This window comes from Sitophilus oryzae, unplaced genomic scaffold (assembly GCF_002938485.1).
Source record: "Sitophilus oryzae breed Bouriz unplaced genomic scaffold, Soryzae_2.0 scaffold_860_pilon_pilon, whole genome shotgun sequence".
Lineage (NCBI taxonomy): Eukaryota > Metazoa > Arthropoda > Insecta > Coleoptera > Curculionidae > Sitophilus > Sitophilus oryzae.
Genome location: NW_022147484.1, coordinates 2,065,781 through 2,092,039, shown reverse-complemented (window position 1 = coordinate 2,092,039; position 26,259 = coordinate 2,065,781). Strand labels below are relative to the sequence as shown.

Genomic DNA, 26,259 nt, shown 5'->3' with positions numbered 1-26,259 from the left:
AAAATAATATAAGAATGATATACGAGGGTTGTATTTTAGATTTTGCATTAATTTAGAAACGTAGTAGGGATCTGTCAATATACAGGGTGGTCCGAACTGTATTTAGGAAACTTCGGCAGCATATTCTGCAGATAAAAATAAGTAAAAAAGTTCGCATAAATGTATGTCCTAAAATGCTTAGTTTCAGAGATACAGGGTGTAGAAATTTCATTTTTATTTCTATTTTTCCAAAATAATTTCTGAAGTAACGTCAATATTTGAATGAAAATTGGTATCTGGGAGTTTTTTGACATGAGAAATTTGATTTTGATGTCAATATGACTCCTACTAGTAGAGGGCGCCACCTACATGTGTTTTAACTGTTTTAAAGCGTAATAACTTTTTGTCGGTACCTGTATAAAAAAGTACCGAGGCCAAAAATATACATATCTGTGACTTTTTACATAAAAAATATCTCTTTGTAAAAATCCCTACGAGCAACCGTTCTTAAGATATTTAGAATGGAAATAGTCAAACATGTTATTATTGACGAAAAATAAACATGTTGAGTAGATAGTTATTTTTTCACTGAAATAATAAATTTGGGAAATCTTTACTTTTTTAAATTAATCATAAATTTTTCTGCAAAAAATAATGATAAAACAGTTTCTGTTGAACTTTTGGCACAAAAACATTTCAAATTTATGATTTCAGTCTAATAACTATTTCGTCAACATGTTTAATTTATGTCAATGATGACAGGTATTGACAATTTCGATTCCATATATCTCGAAAACCACTATTCGTAACGATTTTTACCAAGAGACCTTTTTCACGTAAAAAACGTCGCAAATGTATATTTTTTGCTCAGTAGTTTTATACAGGTAGGGACGAAGGGTTATTACTCTTCAAACCAGTTAATAAAATTGTAGGTGGCGCCCTCTACTAGTAGGAGTCATATTGACATCAAAATCAAATTTCTCATATCAAAAAAATACCAGACACCAATTTTCATCCAAATATTGACGTTACAGTTCAGAAATTATTTGGAAAAAATCGAAATAAAAATGAAACTTCTACACCCTGTATCTCCGAAACTAAGCATTTTAGGACATACATTTATACGAATTTTTTTACTTAATTTTATCTGCAGAATATGCTGCCGAAGTTTCCGGAATACAGTTCGGACCACCCTGTATATCAAGTATCAATATTAACTGTCATCTTTAGTTAACGCCAAAGTTTTAGACCGATTCGTTTAAAGCTTTACCCTCGGCTTTACCGAAACTGAATTTCTGTTGCAGTTGACGACTCGACGATTTTTTTTTACAATTTTCGAAGACGGTTCTAAACAAGAATGCCTTGCCTTGAGTTGGGTTCTGTTCGGCAATGAAGCACCACATCATATCAGTCGACGAGTCATGAGTTTCTTCTTGGTATGGAGAATTTAAACGTGGACGGATTAGTTTTATAGTCTGTGAAACGAATAACTTTGAATTTGACAGTTCCCGCGGGCTTTTGTAGTGATAATTTTATTAGGTTATCAACTTGCGGCCATGCTGACGCAATGCCGTCTCTAATAGAACAGCCTCGGAGCGAGATTTATGACGTCACGCTAGTTAGATACTACGGATTAGTAAATATGTTATAGAATACATGGAAAACATAATTATTTTTCGTATTATTATTACATATTTCGTATTATTATTATCTAATTATTTCGTATTGATGGTTTGTATTTTAAAAATGATATAGTTTACAGTTAATAAATACAATATATATACCTATTCATAGTAATAAATACTTTGGCAAATCATATAAATGCAGCAAATGTTTTACAGTACGGCTGAAATCATATTCCATAGTCAATGTAGATAGTTTTAGTGTTAAGAATAGTAATTTTAAAAAATATATGGTCATCTTTTGACAAGTTTATATTAGTTTATTAATTGCAGTAAACATTATGTTGTGTGTGGGGTGAATATTTTATATGTAATTTTTTGAATTATATTTGACACTATTTTTTTCATATGACACAACACTGATGAAGGCTATAATGTTAGCCGAAACGTTTTTTTAACCAAATAAAAATAATGAAAAACCAAATGAAAACTTGATCAGCGTTTTTCCCGAACCTAAATCCCAAGAAAATCAAAAATTTTGGAATAATTTTACATATAAAATGACAGCGATCTTTATTTCATAGCCATCGCTGACGCCCTTTTTCTATGATATTGTATTATTTGCAAATATAATTTTTCAAACATTAATAACAATACATCATTATTAGTAGATATTGAATATTTTTTGTAAAAATAAGATCGATTTTCAAACCCCAAAATTTAAAATATATTTTACATTTTACCCATTATCTTATGTACCTATTAATTATTTGTATATTGTAAAACATTTGCTGCATTTGTATGGTTCATAGTTTATTTGCCAAAGTATTTATTCCTATAAATTGGTATATTGTATTTATTAACTGTATATTATGTATATTTCATGTAAACTATATCATTTTTAAAATACAAACAAAAAATACGAGGAATAATTATGTTTTCCATGTATTCTACAACATATTTATTAATCCGTAGTATCTAACTAGCGTGACGTCATAAATCTCGCTCCGAAGCTGTTCTACTAGAGACGGTATTGGTCTGATATTTAGAAATATCAAAAGATTTTACTTTTGACAATTATGACATTTCGTGTTGATTTTTGCAAGAAGAGGAAGAACTGTCACTTGTTTTATTATTTTTCTTTTCTATTTCACGAAAGTAAAAAGAGTTACCTATCTGATTCGTTCAGGCACTCAATTTAAAGAATATCAGTAATTTTTTTGATAGAGGGATTTTATATTTGCCATGTTGGTAAAAAATAACGGTCAAAATTCAAAGTTATTCATTTTATAGACTATAGCAACGATCCGTTAGCTGTAAACATAAGCTGATCCAAGAAGATTGAAATTGAAGCATCATTGGGCATTTCAAAGACCCCAATTCAAAAAATTTTACACGAAGAATTATCCGTAAAAAATAGTTACTCGTTGGATACCGCATCTGTTGATGGCAGAACAGAGAGCAATTAGAGCCAGTTGGTATCAAAAAACATCGGTTTAACAGGAAACTCGGAAAATCTATACAATATTGTCAGTGTGGTGATAAATCCTAATTTACTCTTATGGACCCGAAATTAAACGTCAATGGGCTGTTTAGGTGTTCCCAGATGAACCAAAATCCACGAAAATTATCCGTTCTTCCAAAGAACAGAAGAAGTGTTTCCAAAAGAATGGTGGCAACATTTGTCTCAAACAATTTGTTGGATTGGCTGCCGGTAGATAAATTGGTTCTTAAGGCAAATCTCGTCCTTATTTACGAGAGCAAATTTCTTTGAATATAATATTCGTTCCGGGCAAAATTACACTATTAATCATGTGAAATTGACTTCTTACAAAAGACACTGTTTTATGAGAGTTTGCTTATGTATAATTCCTTGCCCGACGCAGTGAGAAACGCAGGTACGCTGGTAAGTTTTAATAAGAAATTGTCTACTTATTTAAAGGCCTAGGAATAGTATAAATTGTTTTTGTAATGCTTATATGTAATACTTGTGAATGCTTATTACTCTATAGCCTTTGGCATAAGTTAGTTGTATTGTTTGTACTAGCAATATGCTAAATAAAGATTATTATTATTATTATTATTATGGAATATATATAGCGTATCAGCGTATCTATCACAATACTTAATAGAATTACAATTAGAAGAAAAACAAAAAGAAAAAAATACCCAAATACCTTCACCTACTACTCATCTACAAAATAAACGAATATAATCCCTTATAAAAACACTACACAACTACTTCTTGTATTTTACACTGAAAAAATTATAAACTTACTAATTAATCAAACAAAAAGAAAAAATAACCAAATTATCCCTTAACTACAAAATAAATAAACTATAAAAACACTACTAAACTATTTCTGGTATTCTACACTAAACATTATAATTAAACTTAATAAAATTAATATAATTTTACACTACAACCACTACAACTATAAAGAAATAAGAACATTTTTTAAAACTAGAAGAAACAGAACTTCGATACGTGCGACCAGTATAATAGATCAAGCGGACAAAGAATATAAAATACTTTAAAAATGTGCATTCAGAAAGAACTGGATGATGTAACAATTTCTCTGCAAGATCAAAAAACTGTTACTGTTTGCCGCAAGTAATTGCTGAGTTTGAAAAACCAACCCTCAACGACGAATGATCGTCCACCAAGATAATACAAGTTCCCGCTTGAAAAACAATTGAGTGTTTAAAGCAACAAAATATCGAATTGTTGGACCATCCTCCATACAGTCCCGACCTAAACCCTAACGACTTTTTTACTTTTCCAAAAATTAAGAATGAACTGCGTGGCCCAAGGTTCCAGTCCCCAGAAAATGCAGTCAGTGCCTTGAAAAATGCAATTATGAAGGTACCAATAGGCGAGTGGTATAACTTCTTTCAGAATTGGTTCCAACGGATTAAATAAATACATTTGTCTTCGTGGAGAATACTTCGAAAAATAATAGTGTTTAAAAGTTATCTACTGTTTGTTTTCTACCTATACCATTAATTTTACTTTTCTTTAAAGATTACTAATTGATTCAGTAACTTTAAATAAGTGTTTGACGCAAATATTTGACTGTCAGATAGTATATCGACAAGCTTCGGTTATTATCATAAAAATGCCGAAATCAACTTACTTCAACTAGATAAATGAAGATTGTATACGTAACATACAATCTTCTGTTATTAGATTATAAAAAAGTCTAAGCTATTTATATCTATGGCTCTTATTAGGTTAGGTATATTTATTAAGTTTATTCTCTGACTATAACCGCCAAGGAATAAAAAATTCGGGAAAATTTTTAATATACCTATGACAACATGTTTACTTTCGTATTTCATAATAACAACTAAAGATACCTCATTATACGTGTTATATAAATCATGAGACCCAGTAATAGCGGTAACCTTGTAATGTTCTAACCAAAATATTAACACAGCTCATAATGATAAGAGCTTTCAAGCTGTTGTAGCCGGTACGAATGAACATAATTTACAATTTTCTAGTTTTATTAAATCGTGTCAATTGCCGCATATATTAATTTAATGTTTCATTGAAGTTTGGTATCAACTACAAGAAGTATAACATTTCCTTCAGCGATAACACTACTACTTAATACATATGTATAGATAAAATTAAAGAAAAATAATAAATGTATCAATAAAAATTTTATATGTACGTAACAAGTTTATAAGTAAAATGCTAATCTGGAAAATATTTATTTAATTTCAATTAAGCTAAATTCCAATGTTAATTGAATTATTGAACTTTGATCATCAAAACTGATTATTTATCAATATACATAATATACAGGGTGCTACAAATTCGAGGTACGAGCATTGGTATCTCGGAAACCGTAAAAGATACGAATTGACGCTCACCGCCAGGCGTATTAACGCAGTTGCAAGTTGCAACAATGACGGGCTCGGTGGTCGTATTTCCAGGGTGTCAAAACATTTCTAAATATCGATTGTTATCTAAAATACCTCTCTCTAAAAACGGTGGTTATTTACAAATAAGAGCTGTTTACAAATTGCGATATAAAAAAAGCCAAAATTCCGCCACTCGTCTATACCTACACATTGCGATCTACCTATGCCCTGCCCCTCGATCCGCATAGATCCTGAATTGCGTAGCAGTGTACAGGGTGCATCTCACTCGACGGGCGAGAAGCTCTTAGTTATGAGTTTACCATTTGCGGTCAAAAAATAGCAATATAAGAAAATGTGTAGTATATTCTTCATAAGTAAACCAACTACACACTACAGTTCGAATTAATTTTACACTTAAACTAGCGTGTACCCGCGACTTCGTTCGCGTCAAAATTAATAATTTCTAATGGTGATGATAAAGCAAAACAAGAATTTCCATTGACATACAAACTGGATAAAATTTTCTCACATTTGCCAAAAATAAGCTTTCTAACGTCGAGCAGTTTAAGCAGAATCGTGGTTAATCAATTACTCAACTTTTGGAACACCCTGTATGATTTTTAAAAAATTTCAAAATATGTAAAAAAACAAAATAAATTATGCGTGTCCAGGCGTTTTCCCGAAAGACTAACCGTTTTTAAATAACAAATATTGTAATATTTGAGGGCGTTTTCACCCTGTTGGAATTTGAGATTCGAGAAACCCCTCCTTATCGAACCTCAACCCCACAGTCAGTCCGTTTGCAAAAAATCAGCTTTAAACGTCCAGCAGTTTAAGCAGAATAGTGATTACTCAATGGTCATATTTTATGAAACACCCTGTATATATTTTTAAAATATCTTAAAATATGTAAAACAACATAATAAAATATACGTGAAAAACTCACCGGTTTTTAAATAAAAAATATTCTAATATTTCAGAGTAGTTTCACCCCCTTAGAATTCGAAAATTCGAATTTAGTTTCGAAAAATCCCTTCTTATCGAACCTCTACACACTAAAGTCAATCCGTTTTCCAAAAATCAGCTTTTTACGTCAAGGGCTTTAAGCAGGATCGTGATTAATCAATGACCAGATTTTTCAAAACACCCTGTATACATTTTTAAAAAATCTTAAAATATTATTCTGAAAATTTTTCAGAATAAATAAATACCTAAATATTGAAACTTAATAAGTAGGTACTGAACCATACAGCGCCATAATATCTCGACCTCCGTCCGTTATGCTCGTAACAGGTTGAAACAGAATGTATCTAAAACAACTGATGGCGTTATTCCCCAACCTGTTTCGAACCTCCATCGACAATCGACCGATGCAGCAGCGTTCCTTTCCCACACCTATTATCTCGTCCGCCGCCCTGTTATGCTTGTAACAGGTTGAAAAACAACATATCTAAAATGACTGCTTCTCCAACCCGTTGCGAGCCTCCATCGACAATCGACCGATGCAGCAGCGTTCCTTTCCCACTCCTGTTATCTCCACCGCCAGGCGTTATGCCCTCAACTGTTTCAAAAAACCTGCTTCTTTTATATCCTATTATTTTTAAGCTGTTGTAAATACGACCATTGACGGTATCGACCGAAGCAGCTACGTTCGCCGTAGCGCTTTCCCCACTCCGTTGTCCGTTGTCTCGCCGCCTGTATCGATGGTTGACGAAATAACATGTTTTCATCCATACTAGTTGTTTTTGGAATTGCTTCGAGCAGCATAGAATTTCGTGGTGATGTAGAGCGCCGACTTCGTTTTTCGTTTCACGAGCGGCCGATCTCTACGTGTCGTTATTTTATATCTGTTATTTTTTAGAAGTAGTAACGGTTGCGTTATGTTATTTATAAATAATTGTTATAAAATAACAGATAGTTAAATAACAACCCATCACTAATCACAACCACACACTATGCGTACCTACTTTGATATATTATTTTATATTATATTTTCAAATATTAGTTTAAGTTGGTATAATGTAACAAATCGTGTTCATGGCTCTGTTAAAATTTCTTTAAAAAAAACGATCGGGACTGCTAAAAAACGCGATACTCAAAAGAAAACCAGCTAGTATTGAATGAGTTGTGATACTATTCACATTTTTTTCAGTTCTTTTCAATCAAGTTAGATGATATAATTATAATTATATATCATTAAAGTTATCAACTTCAGTGTACAGTACGTCTATCCGTTCTGTAGCTACGGGGCATCCGTAAGGGGGGAAACGATATTCTCTGTTAACGTTTGTTTTTTTTTGTTATCGACGTTTCTCGTAAAAAATTAGACGACACCGACGCGTCCCACCAATAAAAATTCGACAAATTTGCAAATAGCCAATGAAATGAGTGGACGGAGTGTTTTGCGGTGACATACTCGTCAAGTCTTCACGTGGACTTTCTGCCGCTTCTATATAGGTAGCGATTTATAAAATATATTGCTGTTTATTTAAAAAAAATCCAGTTAATTCCAGTCCAAAAAGTTAATTCTTGATAAATTATTTTCTAAGATTCTTCACTCCCAAACACTGCTTTAATTACCTCAGATCCGTCAAAGAATAAAAAAACACAAAATTTAAGGTGTACGTTAGCCTTTAGCCTATATTTTACCATTCGATATATCCTCAGATCAAAGAACCTCAAAAATGACCCGCTAATGGAAAATTTCAGGCCAGCAAATCATCACGAAAATAAACTACTAAAATTGACAATTCCATGATTCACCGCATTTGAACCACCGACCGCGAAAAAAACTGGAATTACTGAATGTCTAATCAACCATTTCATCATATTCTTTTTGTTTTTGCTTTTTACGCTTTTGAATTATTTCGAATCGTTTTCGATTTGGCAAAATATCTGTGAGAGATGTCAAAATAAAATTAAGTTTTCATTAAAATAAAACAAGCTTTTTTTGATAGACAGGGAGTCGGATTTCTTAATGGCTGGAATTTTTGGCAACCGCTGAAAGAGACAAATAAAACATGTTTATCGGCGATGACGTGCGTACATAAAAATTAATTATAAATAATGTCTCATTTTATGCTGGAGGTCAGTGAGTTTTTATTGATATAAGCGCCATCCAAAGTGTACAAATTTATTGTAATTTATGGAAGAAATCGAGGGAAAAAACATTGATTTCTACTTCCACACTGAAAAATCAAATGATTTGAGACAAAACGGATAACGAGTAAACAAATATAGCTTTGAGAATAGAGTTATTTTATTTTCCTGTTTGTATCCTTGAAAGCTTCGAGAGAAAAAGGCGTGCCTGACAAAATAATCCGCATGATTAAAATGTTCCGTCAAAGAATATCTATCAAAAAAATAATATCCCTATCATGATTCTACAAGCTGTGTATGTGTATTACACAAAGGTTAAGTTGGGGAGAAAATGTATCTTCCAGTAAGTGTAAAACTGGGGTGTATACTTTCGCCGTTACTCTTTCACTTCGTTCTGCAGCACTAAACAATGTAGCACTAAACAGAGCATTTAAAGAACCACTAACGATACAATGGGGACTCTTAAGCAGGTTAGAAGACCTAGATTATGCAGACGATCTATGTGTCTTTACTCATTCACATTCGGATATGTATCAAAAACTTCTTAGGCTCCAAGAGGAAGCTAATAAAGTCGGTCTTCAAATCAACGTCAAGATCTCTCATCAAGACCTATTCCTCCTCCGAGCCATGAAAGAGTTGATGAAATTCAGTATCTGGAAAGTATAGTTGGAAGCGATGGGGGAACGGAGAAAGATATAGAGAAAAGAATCTTGAAGGCACAAAGAGCTTTTGGCATGTTTGTACCTGTGTGGAACTAATCCATATATAGAAAAAAAACTAAAGTCCAACTCTTCAATAGCAATATAAAATCTATTTTGCTTTATGGATGCAAAACATGGAAGGTCACGCCAGGTCTCATGGATCACCTGCAGGTGTTTGTTAACAAGTATCTTCGAAGGATAATGAGAATTTTCTGGCCCAAGCAAATTAACAACGAAGAACTGTGGAGAAGAACATCACAAAATCAAATAGATATCGAAATTAAGAAAAGAAAGTGGGGATGGACAGGATTGGGCACATTTTGCGCAGACCACAGGGAGACAGGCACTTGAATGGAATCCACAGGAAAGACGCGCCAGAGGAAAACCAAGAAATACCTGGAGAAGAAACAGTAACCTCTGCAGCCAAGAGATTGGGAAAACATGGAGAGAGATCAAACAAACGGTCCAGAACAGGATCAGATGGAAACATATCTTGCAAGCCCTATGTCCCACAAAGGGCTGACGGGAACTTACATATTCATAGGTAAGTGCCTTCCATATCCTTCTGATGTATTTATTTTGTTTTCCCACAATTTGTATAGTATAAATAATGAGTTGTTCTATTGAACTAAAATTTATTTAGATAATTCAAATAAGCTATACCTTAACCTAAAATCAAATACAATCACAAAAATCAAGTGTAAATGAACAAATTATATTTACTTAATGTTGCTATAAAGAATTTTGAAATCCTCTTTACCAGATTCTCACACTGACCACAATCCTCAAATAACTCAAATCCCCCCTAAAACAACTAAAACTGCCATGTTTGATTGTGGAGAAAGGAAATCCAGTCCCATCTTATTCCAGCCTCCTCGACGAAGGGTCATTAATCCCTCAAAATCCCAGACTACGGCGATAGGGAGTTTGAAACTGTCCTTAATGAGACATCCTACTGAAATGAAATATACGTAGGCCCATAATCTTTGACCACATCCTCAAAATTAGGAATTATCAATTTCTTGTGCAATACCTACATAGCGAAGAACTGACACATGTAATTTATATTTGTAATTTACTTATGCTAATTTATTTTTCGCTTGTAATTTTTGCAGTTTCTTCAAAGATCAGTCATTTGGTTAGTTGAAGATTCGATTTTTTTGTTTTTATTTCCTTTTATCCATGTCTTTCACAATAGTTCAAAATAATATTAAATGAATTACAATATGTATCCCTTATTTTGCATAAAATAAAAAGTAAAATATTTTAAGTTAACGTCTCATTTTTACTGCTGAGGCTCGTGCTAAGCCTAGAATATAGAATGAGTAAGAGGGGGGTTAATCACTGCGACCTTAAAGATCTATTGTGCCCCCCTTCCTTGAGTCATCACACAGTCTATAACCCATCATACCCCTGTTGTAGAGGGGCCAGGGTATTTCCCATCCTCTTCTGACAACAGTTCTTCCTCAGAGGGTACACACCCTTCCACGGTTGGAGTTTGGCCCTCCGTGCCGCCCTTCACAGCCGAGGAGCTTGCCTCCGGCTGAGGAACCCGTGAGGTGGACGCTGGAGGATCTGTCTCCATTTTCTCCACCTCTTTAACTTGGTCTCTCCTTAGACCTGATACCGCTGTTGTCCCGTATCTATAATAGAGGATATGTCCCCCTTTCTCTATTGCCTCCTTGGATTTGAGGTCAATTCCTATTGTGAGGACCTGACCATGACCCTCCTCCCTCGAGTTGATGTGCTAAGCCTAAGTGTGCGTTCACATTGGCACCGCTTGGGCGGCGAGCGTTGCGCGATGCCGCTCTAGCGATGTCATCGCGTGCGTTGTGGCGCGTTGTCGTGTTCATATTGGTGAGCGTTATGTTATTAGTTGTGTGATAGCTTACGATAAAAATGTCGTCCGTAAAAAAGTATTTGCTGTTGGAAAACTATCGACTGGTACTAACGAGATATCAGGACTGAATGAGATCATCCGTTCTCATCCGGCCTCGAACATGCGTGAGTAAGGAGTGAGGGCGAGTCATCAACTCGAGAGAGGTGGGCCATAGCCAGGTCCTCACAATAAGAATCACGCTCATATCCAAGGAGGCAATACAGAAAGAGAGATTTATCCTCTATTATAGATCCGGGACGACGCCGACGGACGCCGGCAGCAGATCTAAGGAGATACCAAGTTAAAGACGGAAGAAAATGGAGACAAATCCCCCAGCCTCCACCTCAAGGGTACCTCAGCCGGGTACGACAAGCTCCTCGACTGTGAAAGGCGCGGAGGGCTAAATCCCAACCGTGGAAGGGTGTATACCCTCGTAGGAGGTAGATGTCCACTCCTCAGAGGATGAACAGTAGTTGTCAAAGGAGGATGCGAAATATCCTGTCCCTCCTAAAACAGGAAAATCCTCCTGTATGATGAGTTATAGACTGAATGATCAGTTATAACCTCGGTTATAAGAAAGGGGACATAATAGATCTTTAAGGTCGCGGTGATTAACACCCATTCCACTCATTCTACATAGCAAACCCATACTAATATTGCATATCTGCGAGCATACCTATAAAGAAATTTGTTGAACTAAAATACGAGAACATCGACAATGTATATGAAAGTCATAAGGCTTTGGGGACAAGAGTATAACTACTTTTAATTAAAAGGATATTTGTATCCGTGTATTAATAGTCCTCATTCAATACGATAGTTCTCAATATAAAACGTGTCTACTAAAATACCTAGGGTCAATTTAAACAGTTGCCAAATAATTCGGATTCGATCAGTGACACATTAGACTATTCAGCACATCTTAAAATTCATTTATTGTTTGGCAAATCTTTTATTTGCTGCCAACATAAATCTTTATTCAATAAGACGACAATTGAATAATAACTAAGAAACCTACGTGGCGATTGTCAGCTATAAGAAATTATCATATCCATTTGACATTAACATCATTCTTTTAGTAGAAAAAAAATAGTAGATAAATAGGAGATGTAATGATGTAAATAAAGATGTAATGTAATTGATATTATGTTTAAATATTATAATTTCATTAAGTACTTAGGTATTAGTAGGTAAAGTATTCTATTGCTTGATCGAGTTGATCACTTTAAAAAGTCTGATTGTGGTTTAATTCTTTTATATGCATACCGTATGATAAAAAAGGCGTTCAGTTGGCTTGGAAATACGATGGATGACATTCCGCATTTATGTGTACATGTAAAATGCCAGCGATCTTCATTTCATAGCCATTGCTGGCGTCGTTTTTTTTTTGATCATACGGTGGTATATCATTGAAAAAAAAACGACGCCAGCAATGGCTATGAAATGAAGATCGCTGACATTTTATACGTAAATTTATATGGGAAATGTCATCGATCGTCATTACCCAGCCAACTGGACGCCGTTTTTTTCGATCATACGGTATTTAGGATGTTAAAAACCTTTTCATATTTCTATCTACTTACTTCACCGTATGAACGAAAAAAAACGGCGTCCAGTTGGCTTTGCAATGACGATCGAGACATCCTCATATACCTACCTAATTTTACAGTCGATTTTAAATATAAAATAACAGAAATCTTTACTACCAAGCCATCTTTGAGGCCATTTTCTACGACAGTATGGTACCACAGTTTTAATATACAGTGATGTACTTAGTAGGTAGTATAGAAAATCTCTTCATGAGATTTAATAACTGCTTGTTGATTCCATCTAAAATTTTAAGGTAGGTATTCCCAAATAAGTTCCAATCATGTTTTCACAATATACCTACTTGTTTTTTTAATCTTTATACCTGAATGGATCTCTTTTTTGGCGTCTCGGTTGACGTTACTTAGTTACTCAGAGGCCCGATTCTGTAAACACTTCTCTTGTCTAGTGACTCATCAATCGTATACAAATAGCATAGGCTAGACAGGAAATTTCTTGCTACGGAGCTTACAGAATCCTACTGCAGTTTTCCCCATCAAATGGGTACTTCGTTAATGTTCCTACCTGCATAAATGTAATAATTGAATGGCCCCAACTACAATAAATAATTATATATAAATTTAAAGCCATTATATTTCAAATTAGGCTTTAAATGCATTATACCATTTATCGCTGACATTTAATCCCATATTAACTGTAAAAGATTATCACACGCTATGTTGCATAAATCCTTCAGATATAAATCCATACCACGTATATCACGTCAGCTTTGCCTACATCGTTAGTAGATATTTACATTTAGTAAGCACAAGTTAAATTTTAACTTAATTTATGCACATTTACTTTGTATTATTAGTTTTATAAATATTTAGACTGCAAACGTTATAAAACATGGTTCAATTTATTTGCATAAACTAGTTTGTTTAGTACTATTTACTCAGCGTTTCTTTGTTTCGAAATTATCACCGGCAATTCTGGAAATGTGTATAGGCCTGAAAAAAAATGAAAACAATCTGTCAAAGCCACAATTACAAGATGGCTTCCTTGGGATCGAATAACGTAAGCATTTTCGCCTGCCGACAAAGAAGAAAATATGCCCCAACGATGCGTCAGAGTGTAACGGAATGCTATCGGCTAGAAAGAGAGAGAACAAGACTGGCAAAAAAATGACAGAGAACGGTAAGTAAATAATGAAAACAGATGGGAAATGGACAATAGAACTACTAATTTGTTGAAAACAACAATAGCATGAATGGGGAACCCTAATTTTGTCAACTTACCAATCAGAAGTGATGAGGAAAAGTCCGTTTTATCCTGGGTGCACGCTTGTCTCTAGAACGCGATCGTCGGTTCGAAGGGAATAGTTTAATCCAAATAGACGGAAACAGTGATCTAACGACGTATACACTAAATACACACTAAAATCACTAGCACTAGTATCACAAAGCACACATCCTAGGCCGAGAAACGGCCAACGCAATGCTAAAACACACAAAAACACAGTAAAAACAAAACTAAATTCCTGTCATTGGCACGGCACTCTGCTCGGACATTCTATTCACGAGAACGAGAAAACGCCAAGCGGCAGGCAGTCCACAAGCCACGGTCCTCCATGCAACGAACTCCTGACAGCGTTGCCACGTTATCTATGATATTATCCTTAAAATTACATTCAGAGTGACAAAAGTTTCTACATTAGAAGACAGTATTTTTGCATTACTTATAGAAAATTTTTTGTTATTAAAATAGTATTTATAAATTTAATCATATAACAACACGTAACAAAAGACAATTAGTAATATAAGACTTTCCCTATTTTTACGTTATTCTTTACGATATACATTTAATATTTAATTGCTTTCTATTTTTTAGTAAAGCATGAATTGATAAAAATAAATTAGGTAAATTTTATAAGAATCCATAATAAATACAGTACAATATTTGGCAATATTAGTGATAAAGTGATATTTTGATATCGCAACTTTGTCTTACTTTTTTATCTTTCTTTATTTAAATACAGGGGCGTATATATAGGGGGGGGGGGTGAGAAGGGGCGGGTGCCCCATCCCCCAATGTCCTTTCAATGGACGGAGTTGAGAGATTGCCGTCCTAATTGGGAAATGAAAAAGAGCTTCAAAGTTGCTTTTGCTCATGTGAAAAATTATTTATTTCAAAATAAATCAAGTTAATGATTATTTATTTCACTTAGTACCTACTCTATTTTTCACTACTCTGTTATCTGTGGTATTAAGTTATAAGTTTCTAAAGTATAATAATTAACTTGTCTTATATTTTTACGCTTATATATTTGTTACTAAATAAAAAATACAGTTTCTCTTTATACAAAAACTTAGGCGTTTATTTTCTTACTTTGATGTTAGGTATATCTTTTCTTCCAATTTGTAAAAAGATGTAAAGATACCTAACTTGTATGTATTTAATATAAATACAAAATTAAAATAAATTCATTAATTTGTTTTTTTTGTGCTATTCATTTTTAATTAAAATTATTATTTTACTGTAGTTTTCAATATTAAAAAAATGATCATATCGAAAAATATTCTTTATTTTTATGTCATTATGTGATGAAATTAAAAATATAAAACTTCATATTTTTATGTTTTGTTTTTTAGTTTTACACTCTTTAGTTTCTTGTTGCCATATACGTATTGCATACTTTTTAAGCAGTTTAATAATTTTTGTTACTAGGTATCTAAGTATTAATAAAGATATTGTTATTTCAAGGTTAATTTAAAACTTTTGTGTTCATAATATTAATAATTAAATTTGTTATATTTCATTTGTATTAAAGAAATATAAAGTTTATCAAAAACAATAATTTAATTTATTTTCTATTTTTTTTCTATGTCTATTTTTAATATTTTTTCTCTACGTTTTAATTTGTGTAGAATTACGTAGTGTTAAGTGTACTTGGTATGTCGCAGAAATTGATTTAAATATACATATATGTACATATTATCTATTATTGTTTATCCAGAATTATAAAATAAAATTTAGGCTGCATATTTATATTTATTACACTTTTGTTACACTTAAGTTATTTTTGTTTGATTCAATAAACCATTAAAAGACTTTTTACTAATTAAATATATTCATTAGTTTTATAATACACGCATAGACACAGTTAGCTTGGAAATGAACATCTGTTTTTATATGTAAACTTATAAGGTGAATGTCATCGGCATCGGTCTTCATTTCCAAGTCAACCTGACGCCTTTTTCCGATCACCCGATATATTATATTGATGTTAAAATAGATGATTTTCTAATTATTTTTATATATTAAAATATTTACCTACTAATACTTATACAAAATGTATAATGTATAATAAAAATTAAAATATTAATTAGTTTTGAATTAAGATATTAACATTAGACAACGTAAAAACTTTAGTTGAAGAAATGGCTATTTGAATTATATTTTTACTGTTTCTAAAAAGTTGGTATTTGATATTTTGAATTTATCAAACTTCGCTAAAGACTCCATGTTTAAAGATATTTAATAATAAAAAAATTAAATGAACATCAACACCGATTCTATGATTGTTCATTGTAAGCGGCAACAGCGCAAGATGGTTCGGCAAATATACGAACAGAGGCGTACTTGAACGAAAATCGAACGGTCGAGCAAACCCAAAACCCAAAAGACGTGTCTTGCTGTGGTGTCTTGTGTCGTTACATCTGGAACTGTTTTTCTGGAAATAGGATTTGATTCGTTGAATTTTGAAGCATAATTCTACGATTTATTACTAATTTATTTACCGAATAATAATGTTTCCACTTCAGTCAGAAGGAAATTGAGGTAAAATGAGTTTTTTTCCAAATGAAGTAACCGTATGATCGAATAAAAACGGCGTCAGTGATGGTTATGAAATGAAGATCGCTGTCATTTTATATGTAAAATTATATGGAAAATGTCATCGATCGTCATTTCCCAGCCAACTGGACGCCATTTTTTTCGATCATATTCAAAGAAAACGCACTAAAAAGTCTTCTGACAATTATTTAAATATTAATCTGAATTTTTAAGTAAGTCAAATTTTTCTGGATAGATGTTATTATTAAATTAAATCGTAAATATCATTTAGTTATTAATGCAAGTCGCTTCAATGTATAGGCTTTCTCTATGGACACAACTGACTAACGTAAGCTGTTGCTATGATATCCTATTAATTTTAATTGTGTTTTTTAAACATTGTGAATGATCGTAAACTAAAAAGTATAAAGTGTAATTGAAACCACTAATTTGTTCCACTAATTGCGAGGTTCTGAATGAAGCTTTGCACTTTTTAAAAAACACAATTAAAATTAATAGAACATCCTAGCAACAGCTTGCGGTAGTCAGTTGTATCCTTAGATTGTTGTATCCATAAAGAAAGCCAAATATTTAGATTATAAAACAATAAAATTTTGATTTCTAACCACAATTTCTCTTGACGGATGCTAATCAATGGCCAAAATTACATTTCCCGCAAAATTTGAAGTATAATTAGTGGAAAAGTCAAAAGTTTGTTTACTTTTTCTACTAATCGAAAATGACTACCACTAATTTAGACGTACTGAATGCTTACATTGAAATTAAAGGAACAAACTTCTACGCTAATTGAAACCACTAATTTATTCCATTAATTCGGAGGTTCTGAATGAAGCTTAAGGGCTCATTCTGTTCTGTTTACGAAAAATGCCTACCTATATCTAGATATTTGTAAGTTTTTTAAATTAATTTATTGCAAACGCTGGAAAGAGGGGGCGGTATATCGATTTTTTGCCCCGGTTCAAAAAAATTGTAGATCCGGGGCTGCTTGATTCTATAGGGTCCCGTAGGGTCCCCAATTGTGCGTCGGGCATCTGCAGCTCCTATAATAAAAAACTTATGAATTTTGTAGTCCAGACATAGTATGTATTAGGATGTATTTGAGGAAAATCTTTGAACTTCTAAAGGGTGGCTCAAAAAAGTGTGAGTGGATTGCGAATATTTTTTTTTAAATGGAACACCTATATACAGAGTAGCGCAACTCATTCGCCTTGGTTGATTATACGAAAACGGAAATATGCAGAAACAAAATATTTTATGGGCATATGTGGGAAGACCATGTGCATAATTTAAAATTATTTTGAAATGTACAGGGTATGTCAGAACTAAGATTTACACCAAAGTGATATTTTTTCTTATGAAACACCCGGTATTTTATTTCATATTTGGATCCTTGGACACAAAATAAGGCCTTTATTATAAGGGTTATTATATATTAATATGTTTACAAGCTTTGGTTTTTGAGATATTTAAAGATATTTAAATATGCATGCTACAATGGAATAAATTCTCAACACCCTGTGCATTACTTTTTAGAATTAATTATTGTGCTGAGTTTAAACATAGAGAAATAACTTTACTGAAAAATTGTATTGCTTCCTTAAATTTATACAGGGGTACCAAAAATTGATGATTTATTTTAAATATTTATTTTACATAAAAACCTTGTTATTTCAAATACTATAACCTGAATTTTTTAAAATAAATCGAAACAGATTCAAATGCTCTTTCAAACTATTATTAGGCTAGCCTATACCTATCTAGTTCAGATTTTGAATAAAGAGCAATTTTTCAATAAAATGGCAACAAAGAGGGCAGATGTCGTCATGGCAAGTTTCTAGTGACAGTAGCTATTTTCAAAATCGAAATTAGTTTATAGACTTTATTTATTTATACCAAGTACTTTAATCGCTAGTTGATTAAAAAAAAGTATACCATTAATATTGCACAAATTATATTTTATCCTCTCATAGTATATGTCTTTTTAATTTTTTGATGATGTAACAAGCACTTTGTTTACTCACTTGTTTCGTCGAAATGCTTGAATCCATTTTTGCTTTTGATCAAATTTATGAAGCTAGATATATAGAGATAAAATTTCGTTTCGGGAGAGTTGAATATCCGGGAAAGTTGAGAGTTATATTGAATGTATGTAATTGCACCCAACAACGCCCAAAGTACGCTCTCCTTTAAGCCCCATACTCACACTTCGCTCCTTCTTCGCGTTACTTCCTCGCGTCCCTTCGTTCAAAAATCATATATTTACTGTGGGAAAATGTCGATTTTATGCGACTGTGTGTTCCTTCCTCCTTCGTCAAAACCATAGACTTAAAATAAAATATAGACTGAGCATCTCATTCATAAATAGCTGGAACATGCGGTCAGACACTGTCTTGTTATTGTTGTGTTATTGTTTTAGGTTATAACGAGTGCGACACGAGCGATAGATAGGTTGTCTCTGTCGTAACGGTCGTTCCCTGAAGACTCTGCCGAGAAACACAACACTGTCTTTCGTTTCTCAAGTACACCTGAACTCTCCGTATCATAGCCGGGTAACTAAGATTTAGGACAGGTTTTTTGAATAAAAGTTTAGAAAAAAACGTCTTAGAGTCCAAAATGGATAAAAATAATAAAATACACGTTATAGAAGAAATTTTATAATCGAAATTACGTAATTTTTGAAATTAATAATAAATTATTAATTTTAGTCAAACATTTACAACCCCTAATATTAATCAAAACAGGATCTATTTCACAGATATAATAAAATCGGCGACAGGGAGAGAAAAAAAAATATGATTTTTGTAATTTTTTTTCTGGTTAAGTGACGTCTTATTATGTAAATTAGAGAAAACATAAATCTGTTCCATTAAAGCAAGGAAGGTGATAGGAAGTGGATAATATGAAAACTACATTTATTTAACTCGTTACTGTCTTTATTATACCGGGTACGTTCCAAAAGTGGCTCATCCTCATAATTTTTTTATATTTTCTAATAAAAAATTACATAAATTAGGATTGATTGACGCATTCAATTGTTTTTGGTCACTTCCTGTTTCACCGGAAATGAATATAACTTTTAATTTTTAAATGACACCCTCGGTATATTTCTACTTCCCAGCAAACACGAACTATCGGTAAATAATCGGCCAATTGCCGTAAACGATGGCTGAGTAACGGCATCGGCAAAATATAATTGGTCCTATGTGTTACCGATGATTGAATTTTGGCCTTTGGCATTTGAACGCTGGCACAACGTTGGCATTATTTAAGTAATAATTTTAAAGTATACAACCGGTAGTGCATCAACGGAACGGCAACGTGCCAACGTGCGTTTCCCATTCTTCTTAAAATTTGCGTTTGACGTATCTCTTGTCAATGATGTCAATTATCTAATTTGTCCCGCCAACGCCGACCGAAATGGAAAAATGAGAAAAAACGCCGCTTATTGTGTCTTGAATTTGGAATATTGGAATGTGTTTTAAATCATTCGTGATCTTAGTAATTTTTTAAGTGTTTAATTATTGTGAACTTTTATTGTATTGTTCGATTGTTGCTACTTTGAGGAAAAATGAATAATCAATTGCTAGACATTAGTAAAAACTACCCGACAACGGTGACAACTTGGTGAGTTTGCATGCCTACTTTTGAATCATTTTTGTGCACTTACATGAAACTATTTTGTGAACAGATCAGCATTTAGAATGTCTACTTTTAAATCCAAAAGTAAGCGTCAGCAAAGACGTTTAATTAACGCAAAAGTAGAGAAAGTAATTGGTGAATTGCGAGCTGAAAATTTTACCTCCGAGACTGGCTCTGAAGATTCTCATTGTCCTCAGCCCATAGTACAAATCTGTACAAATAACCATACTTATTCTACGCCATCAACTTCTTCAGGTTCTATTTTTAATGAAAACCTATTCAGTTTACATAAAAAAAAATCACATACTGATGTAGTCGATAGCAGCCCTGATAGTTTAAACAATAATTCCCCTGAAATTTTTGAAAATTTTTAAAAAAAAATTTTTTAAAAGGGTGGGCGCTTAAGAATAACATAACACATACCGCTGTAAACGACTTACTCCGTTGGTTTTCTACTAATCCAAATATTTTAAACCTTCCAAAGGATGCCAGAACTTTGTTAAGCACACCAAGGCAATTAGATTATATTCAAAATATGGGAAATGGGCACTATTATTATTTTGGATTTGTGTCAGGAATCACAAAAATTTTTAAAAAGTATGGCCCTGCTAGTGCATATTATTTGGATTTTAATGTTGATGGAATTCCCATTCATAAAAGCACTAAAGAATCATTTTGGCCAATTTTATGTAAAGTTTCTAATTTTCCACAAGAACACCCATTTGTAGTGGCAATATTTTCTGGTTCTACTAAACCACCACTTGAGCTCTATTTTACAGATTTTTTAAAAGACCTTAAATGTTATATTGAAAGTGGAATAATTATATCTGATAAAATTTTAAAGATTAGTTGTCGATGCTTTTGTTGTGATACTCCAGCAAGGACATTTATTAAAGGGACTAAAGGGCACAATGCCTATTATGGATGTGATAAGTGCACTACAAGTGGGGAATATTATTGTGGAAAAGTTGTATTTCCAGAAGTAAATGCAGAATGTAGACCAAATGCAAAATTTTTAAATGGTGATTATGGTGACTACCATAAACAACAGAGCCCTTTAGTAGAATTGGGTATAGATTTTATATCTGCATTTCCTGTTGATTATATGCACAGTATATGTTTAGGGGTAGTTAAGAAGTTAATTGACATATGGAAAAATTGAAATAGGCATTTATATCGTTTTAAATTAGATAAATTACAGTTATTTGAAAGACGTATAGAAATTATCAGCAGAGGACATTATTGGCCTTCAGAAATGGACAGAAAACCACGTCCCATCGCTGTAGTCGAAAATTGGAAAGCCATAGAGTTTCGTCATTTTTTATTATATGTTAGTTCTTTATTAATTGATATTTTACCAAATCATATTTTTTATAACTTCATGTTATTACGTTTTGGAATAACTATATTATTAAGCCCCACTTTAAATAACAAATATAATGCATATGCAGCTGAATTATTAAAACAATTTGTTTTAAGTGCTACCAATATATACGGTAAAGAATTTTGTGTCTATAATGTTCACACTGTTGTTCATCTTGCTGAACAAGCAATGACATATAACACATTAAATTCTATAAATTGTTTTTCCTATGAAAATTACTTGGGTTCTTTAAAGCGTTTGCTCAGAAAATCCAATCAAAGTCTTCAACAAGTAGTAAATAGAATCCTAGAAGGAAAGAATCTTATTGCAAAAGATACATTTGAAGGGAAAAAGTTACTTGGAAAACCAATAGCTTTTAAGGATAATAGGACTTATTATAAAAAACTTCAATTCAATAATGAAATAATATCAATTAAAACTGGCGATAATTGTGTTTTTTTAACTAACAATTATATTTTTATTGTAAAACAAATTTATGTTCATTCTGATGAAATTTTAATGGAAGGCTCAAAATTTAATGATGTTAAATCTTTTATAACATATCCAACAGATAGTTCTTTTATACAATTGTATCAAGTTTCAAATCAATCTGCAGAAATTCTGACAGTTACTTCTGAGAACATTTCTAAAAAAGCAATTTTAATGCCACTAGAAAATGGAACATTTGTATGTTCTCCATATCTGCATTTGATGTAAAAAAATAAGTAAGTACCTACATATTTAATAACTGTGTATTGTATAAAATAGGGGTTGTCCCAGATTTTATTGGCCAGCGTATAAATTACTTATTTGCAAAATTAAAAGTTTGAAAACAATTAGGGGTGAATTAGGCACAGCACAACTCTTTGAAATGGTACATTAAAATTGCATCTCCAATTAAACAACCCCTCGCAAACTACCCCAACTTTTTTTTGTTGTACTTTATTTACAAGCAACAAAATCTTTCTAATATGGTATTGTTAGTTTTACCAAACCAAACTACGCCAATTTTTTTGTCAAGTGGCACCCTATATTTTTTTTCACGAATCTGAAAGATCTTTTAATCCTGAATCCATTGACATATCATCATAGTTGATATTTGATATAATCTGTAACTTCTAAACATAAAAATAAAACAAAAAAATACCATATTAGAAAGATTTTATTGCTTGTAAATAAAGTACTTTATTAACACAAAAAAGTTGGGGTAGTTTACGAGGGGTTGTTTAATTCATTCCTAATTTTTTTCAAAATTTTAATTTTGCAAATGAGCGAGTTATTTGCTGGCCGTTATAATTTGGAACACCCTGTATATAATTTAATTATTGTTGGGGAGGATCATATTTCACCAAAATTGAATTGTGGGTGCAATTTTTGGTGGTTTTCAAAAAATATTAAAAATTTTTTATAAAATGAATATGTCCCACTTCATGATGCATCACCCACTACATGGAAGCCTTATAGATAACACTAGCTTTATTTTACGTTTTTAGTGAATATTTAGTCGTCGAATTTCCTGAAGAAACGACAGAAGATAAAAGTATTCCGATGGCTCTGGTTTCTAGTGCTTGGGTTTTCGAGGAAAACAAAAATTGTTATTGTTATTGGCCAACATATTTGAAATCCACTTCAAAAAGAGAAAAGGCCGTTAAGAACCATGAGGAATTAGACACAGAAAAATGCCAAATTTGTGCAGTAAACATAAAATATTCGACAGGTATTTTTTTTTGTTAATATTTACTTAAATTAGTAAAGGCAATGGTCATTTTAGCAAAATATGACAGTGCTTTATATAAATTAAAAATATATGAAGAAGAAGAAAATTCACAAATTGAGTCGGAAATTGAAAATAATAAATCGAGGCGTGTATGTAAGAGTTATATTAGGAACAGAAAATCCGAATATGAGTACTCATCAGGAAGTAGCGAAGATGACTTACTTCCGCCAAAAATCCCACAACCAGAAAAATTTGTTTATGTTCAGGATATCCCCTTTTCAGATTCAGCAGGGTCACAAAAAGAAAAGGGTTTTAATAATATGAATAAAAAACAAGAACTAACCACTGAAAAAAATTGCCAGCTGAAAGTAATAAATAATCATAAATATTTGAACCAACCAATTAAGGCGCAATTAAAATCAAATATAAACACCGATAGTAGTAATACGTCATTTATCAGCTCAATCAGTGCTAGTAACTCTTGTAGTAACTGTTATACTTGTAAATCAAATGAAGGTAAATTTTTAGTTTTTCTCGTGCATAATTTTTTTCTCCAACCGTCAAAAAATGCATAGCTCACTTTTTATCCTATAGGATTTATACTAATAATTGCATTTGCATAACTTAATTTTGATTTGGTTGAATTTTGAACCTTGGAGAAAAACAAGTCATTTGGACTAAAAGCTTATAATATAGGAGAAATTTTGGATCTAACCATCTGTTAACAATGACTTCATGCGTCATCTTATGGGATTTACTAGTGGCTGTATTATAACCCACAGGTAAAGATCCAAAATTTTACTTATACCTACTATTTTTTCCAAGTTAATAAGGATATAATTTTAACTTTTAGCACTTTTAAAAGAGCTAATGAAGTCAATGGAGAAGATCAGTCAAGATTTAAAACATCTTATACAAATAAATCAAGTTAAAGAAAATGAAAATCTTATTGATGTTGATGATATTCACTGTTCAAATACCTTTGATGATTTGAAAGAACTAAATGTATTATTAGAAAATGAAGAACAATTTAAAACTCTTGTAAGTACTTATCAAAACTTTTAATATAGTTAAGCCATTTTTATGTAATAAAGTTGTATAAATTCCAGTGCATGAAACTTAGTTTAGTTGGCGGAAAAGATGTTGCCACATGCACAAGAAAAATTCTTTCTCGCTTAATTTCACATCAATTAACTCTTAATTTAAATTGGACGGGAAGAAATGAAAAAAGTGGCCTTAAAGAGCTTGGAAATGTAGTTAAGGTCATTGTAGGTAAGTAGCTTAATTCCAGGGTAAATTAGATACATTTAAAAATATATATATCAACTTTTTTTTTTAATATACGGCCTTATTATCAATTATAATACCGTATGATCGAAAAAAAAGGCGTCCAGTTGGCTTGGAAATGACGATCGGTGACATTTCCCATATAATTTTACATATAAAATGACAGCGATCTTCATTTCATAGCCATCGCTGACGCCGATTTTATTCGATCATACGGTACATATTGTCATTTTCCATAAGAACTAAATGTGTTAGAGACAGAATATAGATTTTTGGTAGGAATTGAGCAGGAAATTAAAATATAAGCTCGATCAATTTTATAAATCAGAAAAAAATTAAACGATTTTGCAATTTTCGGTTTTGTTCGTATAACTGCGAACGTAATTGGAGTTTTTTAACTTTCAAAACAGCATTTTATTTGGCATGAAAATGCTCAACTTTGCCCCAATTTAAAGGACCCTGTATCTGTTACGGTTTATATATCGGAATATATTATATTCCGCTTCAAATTTGTAGCAACCTGTATATACACAAATGCACACATATTTACACAAAGCATAATTTTGATAATTTTTAGCTTCTGTTAGGAGAAATCCGAATTCCAAAAACGGAACTGCGGACGAAATCGAACACGTGATAAAAACTTGGCTTCGCAATGCTGCTGATAGAGATGGTGGGAGAGTAAGAAGAAATAAGAATACTAATTGATTTGATGGTAAGATCTGCTATAATTATTGTATAAAGTTCATATAAAAAAGTTATTCTTTTTTTTTCAGATGGAACGTTTTATTTTATTTTTATACAAAGTTTATTAGAAGGAGTTGTTGTTTATTTTGCTTATTGTAAGTTCATATAAAAAAGTTATTAAGTTAGTCTTGTTTTCAGATGAAACGATTTATTTTATTTTTTAAGTTTGTTTGAAAGAATGTTTTTTTCTCTTTATTTGTGTTCAGCCCTGGGTAAATATGTATATTGAATAATAATGAATTATTTATATTATATCTTCCTTCATAAGCCTAATGTATTTTTATTTATTCCTATAGCCATTTTTAAACAAATAAATAATACAGAATATTACAGTTCGATTTTTGCAACTTTTCTGAAAAGAAGTTTCACACCGTACAAGGAAGTACATACAGTGACCGGCTAAAATATGGAACAAATTTATTTAAAAATTACATAATTGATTTTTTAAAAAGGTGCTCGAACACGTCTTAACATATTTTTCTTGCGCATTTTTTGCACCAAATAAAATATACAGGATATATAATTTTTAAATGAATTTGTTCCATATTTTAGCTGGTCACAGTGTATACAGGGTTATTCATAAGTCCTATTTGACGTTTACGGAGAACCAAAAATCCAATCCTCTTAAAAACTGGGGTCTTAAAACAGTGATGCAGTTTCTTGCTAAACTTGGCGACAACTTCGTTTTTTTTTTATATAGAACACCCTTATATTAGTTTGTTTTTGAATTGACCATGAGATTTTATGTAACTTCTAATAATGCCCTATGCCTTTCTTCAACAGTTTTCGACAAATCAACAAACTAATATACGGGTGTTCTATTTAAAATAACGATGTTGGTTGCCAAGTTTAGCAAGAAACGGAAACCTTGCGTTTGGCCAGCATTCTGCCGATTCCGTTTTTTAGCATTACATCCTTATATAAAGTACTGGCCCGAATGACAATGTTTATTTTATATTAAATATAAT

General features: G+C 32.2%; 2 protein-coding genes across 8 annotated transcripts in view; one reads left to right on the top strand and one right to left on the bottom strand.

Annotated features, from left to right (window-relative positions):
* LOC115890324 (zinc finger protein 608) overlaps nt 1–14,300 on the bottom strand; it is a 265,426-nt gene extending 251,126 nt beyond the window's left edge. For all 5 annotated transcript variants that reach the window (XM_030910499.1, XM_030910501.1, XM_030910500.1 and 2 more), the window contains exon 1: nt 13,982–14,300. The gene's annotated coding sequence lies outside the window, so the exon portion shown is untranslated. The remainder of the gene's footprint in view (nt 1–13,981) is intronic.
* A 5,593-nt stretch (nt 14,301–19,893) lies between these two features.
* Nucleotides 19,894–25,559, top strand: LOC115890328. Of its 3 annotated transcripts, none has more exons than XM_030910520.1 (7): nt 19,894–20,162; nt 20,227–23,257; nt 23,312–23,773; nt 24,111–24,298; nt 24,367–24,529; nt 25,122–25,259; nt 25,321–25,559. In XM_030910520.1, the coding sequence occupies exons 2-6, from the start codon at nt 23,089–23,091 to the stop codon at nt 25,250–25,252; spliced, it is 1,113 nt and encodes a 370-aa protein (XP_030766380.1). In that variant the 5' UTR covers nt 19,894–20,162; nt 20,227–23,088; the 3' UTR covers nt 25,253–25,259; nt 25,321–25,559. The 3 variants fall into 3 exon arrangements, with proteins under 3 accessions (XP_030766380.1, XP_030766379.1, XP_030766378.1); XM_030910519.1 differs by having other exon boundaries at nt 19,894–22,265; nt 23,034–23,257; XM_030910518.1 differs by having other exon boundaries at nt 19,894–23,257.
* The last annotated feature ends 700 nt before the right edge of the window (nt 25,560–26,259 follow it).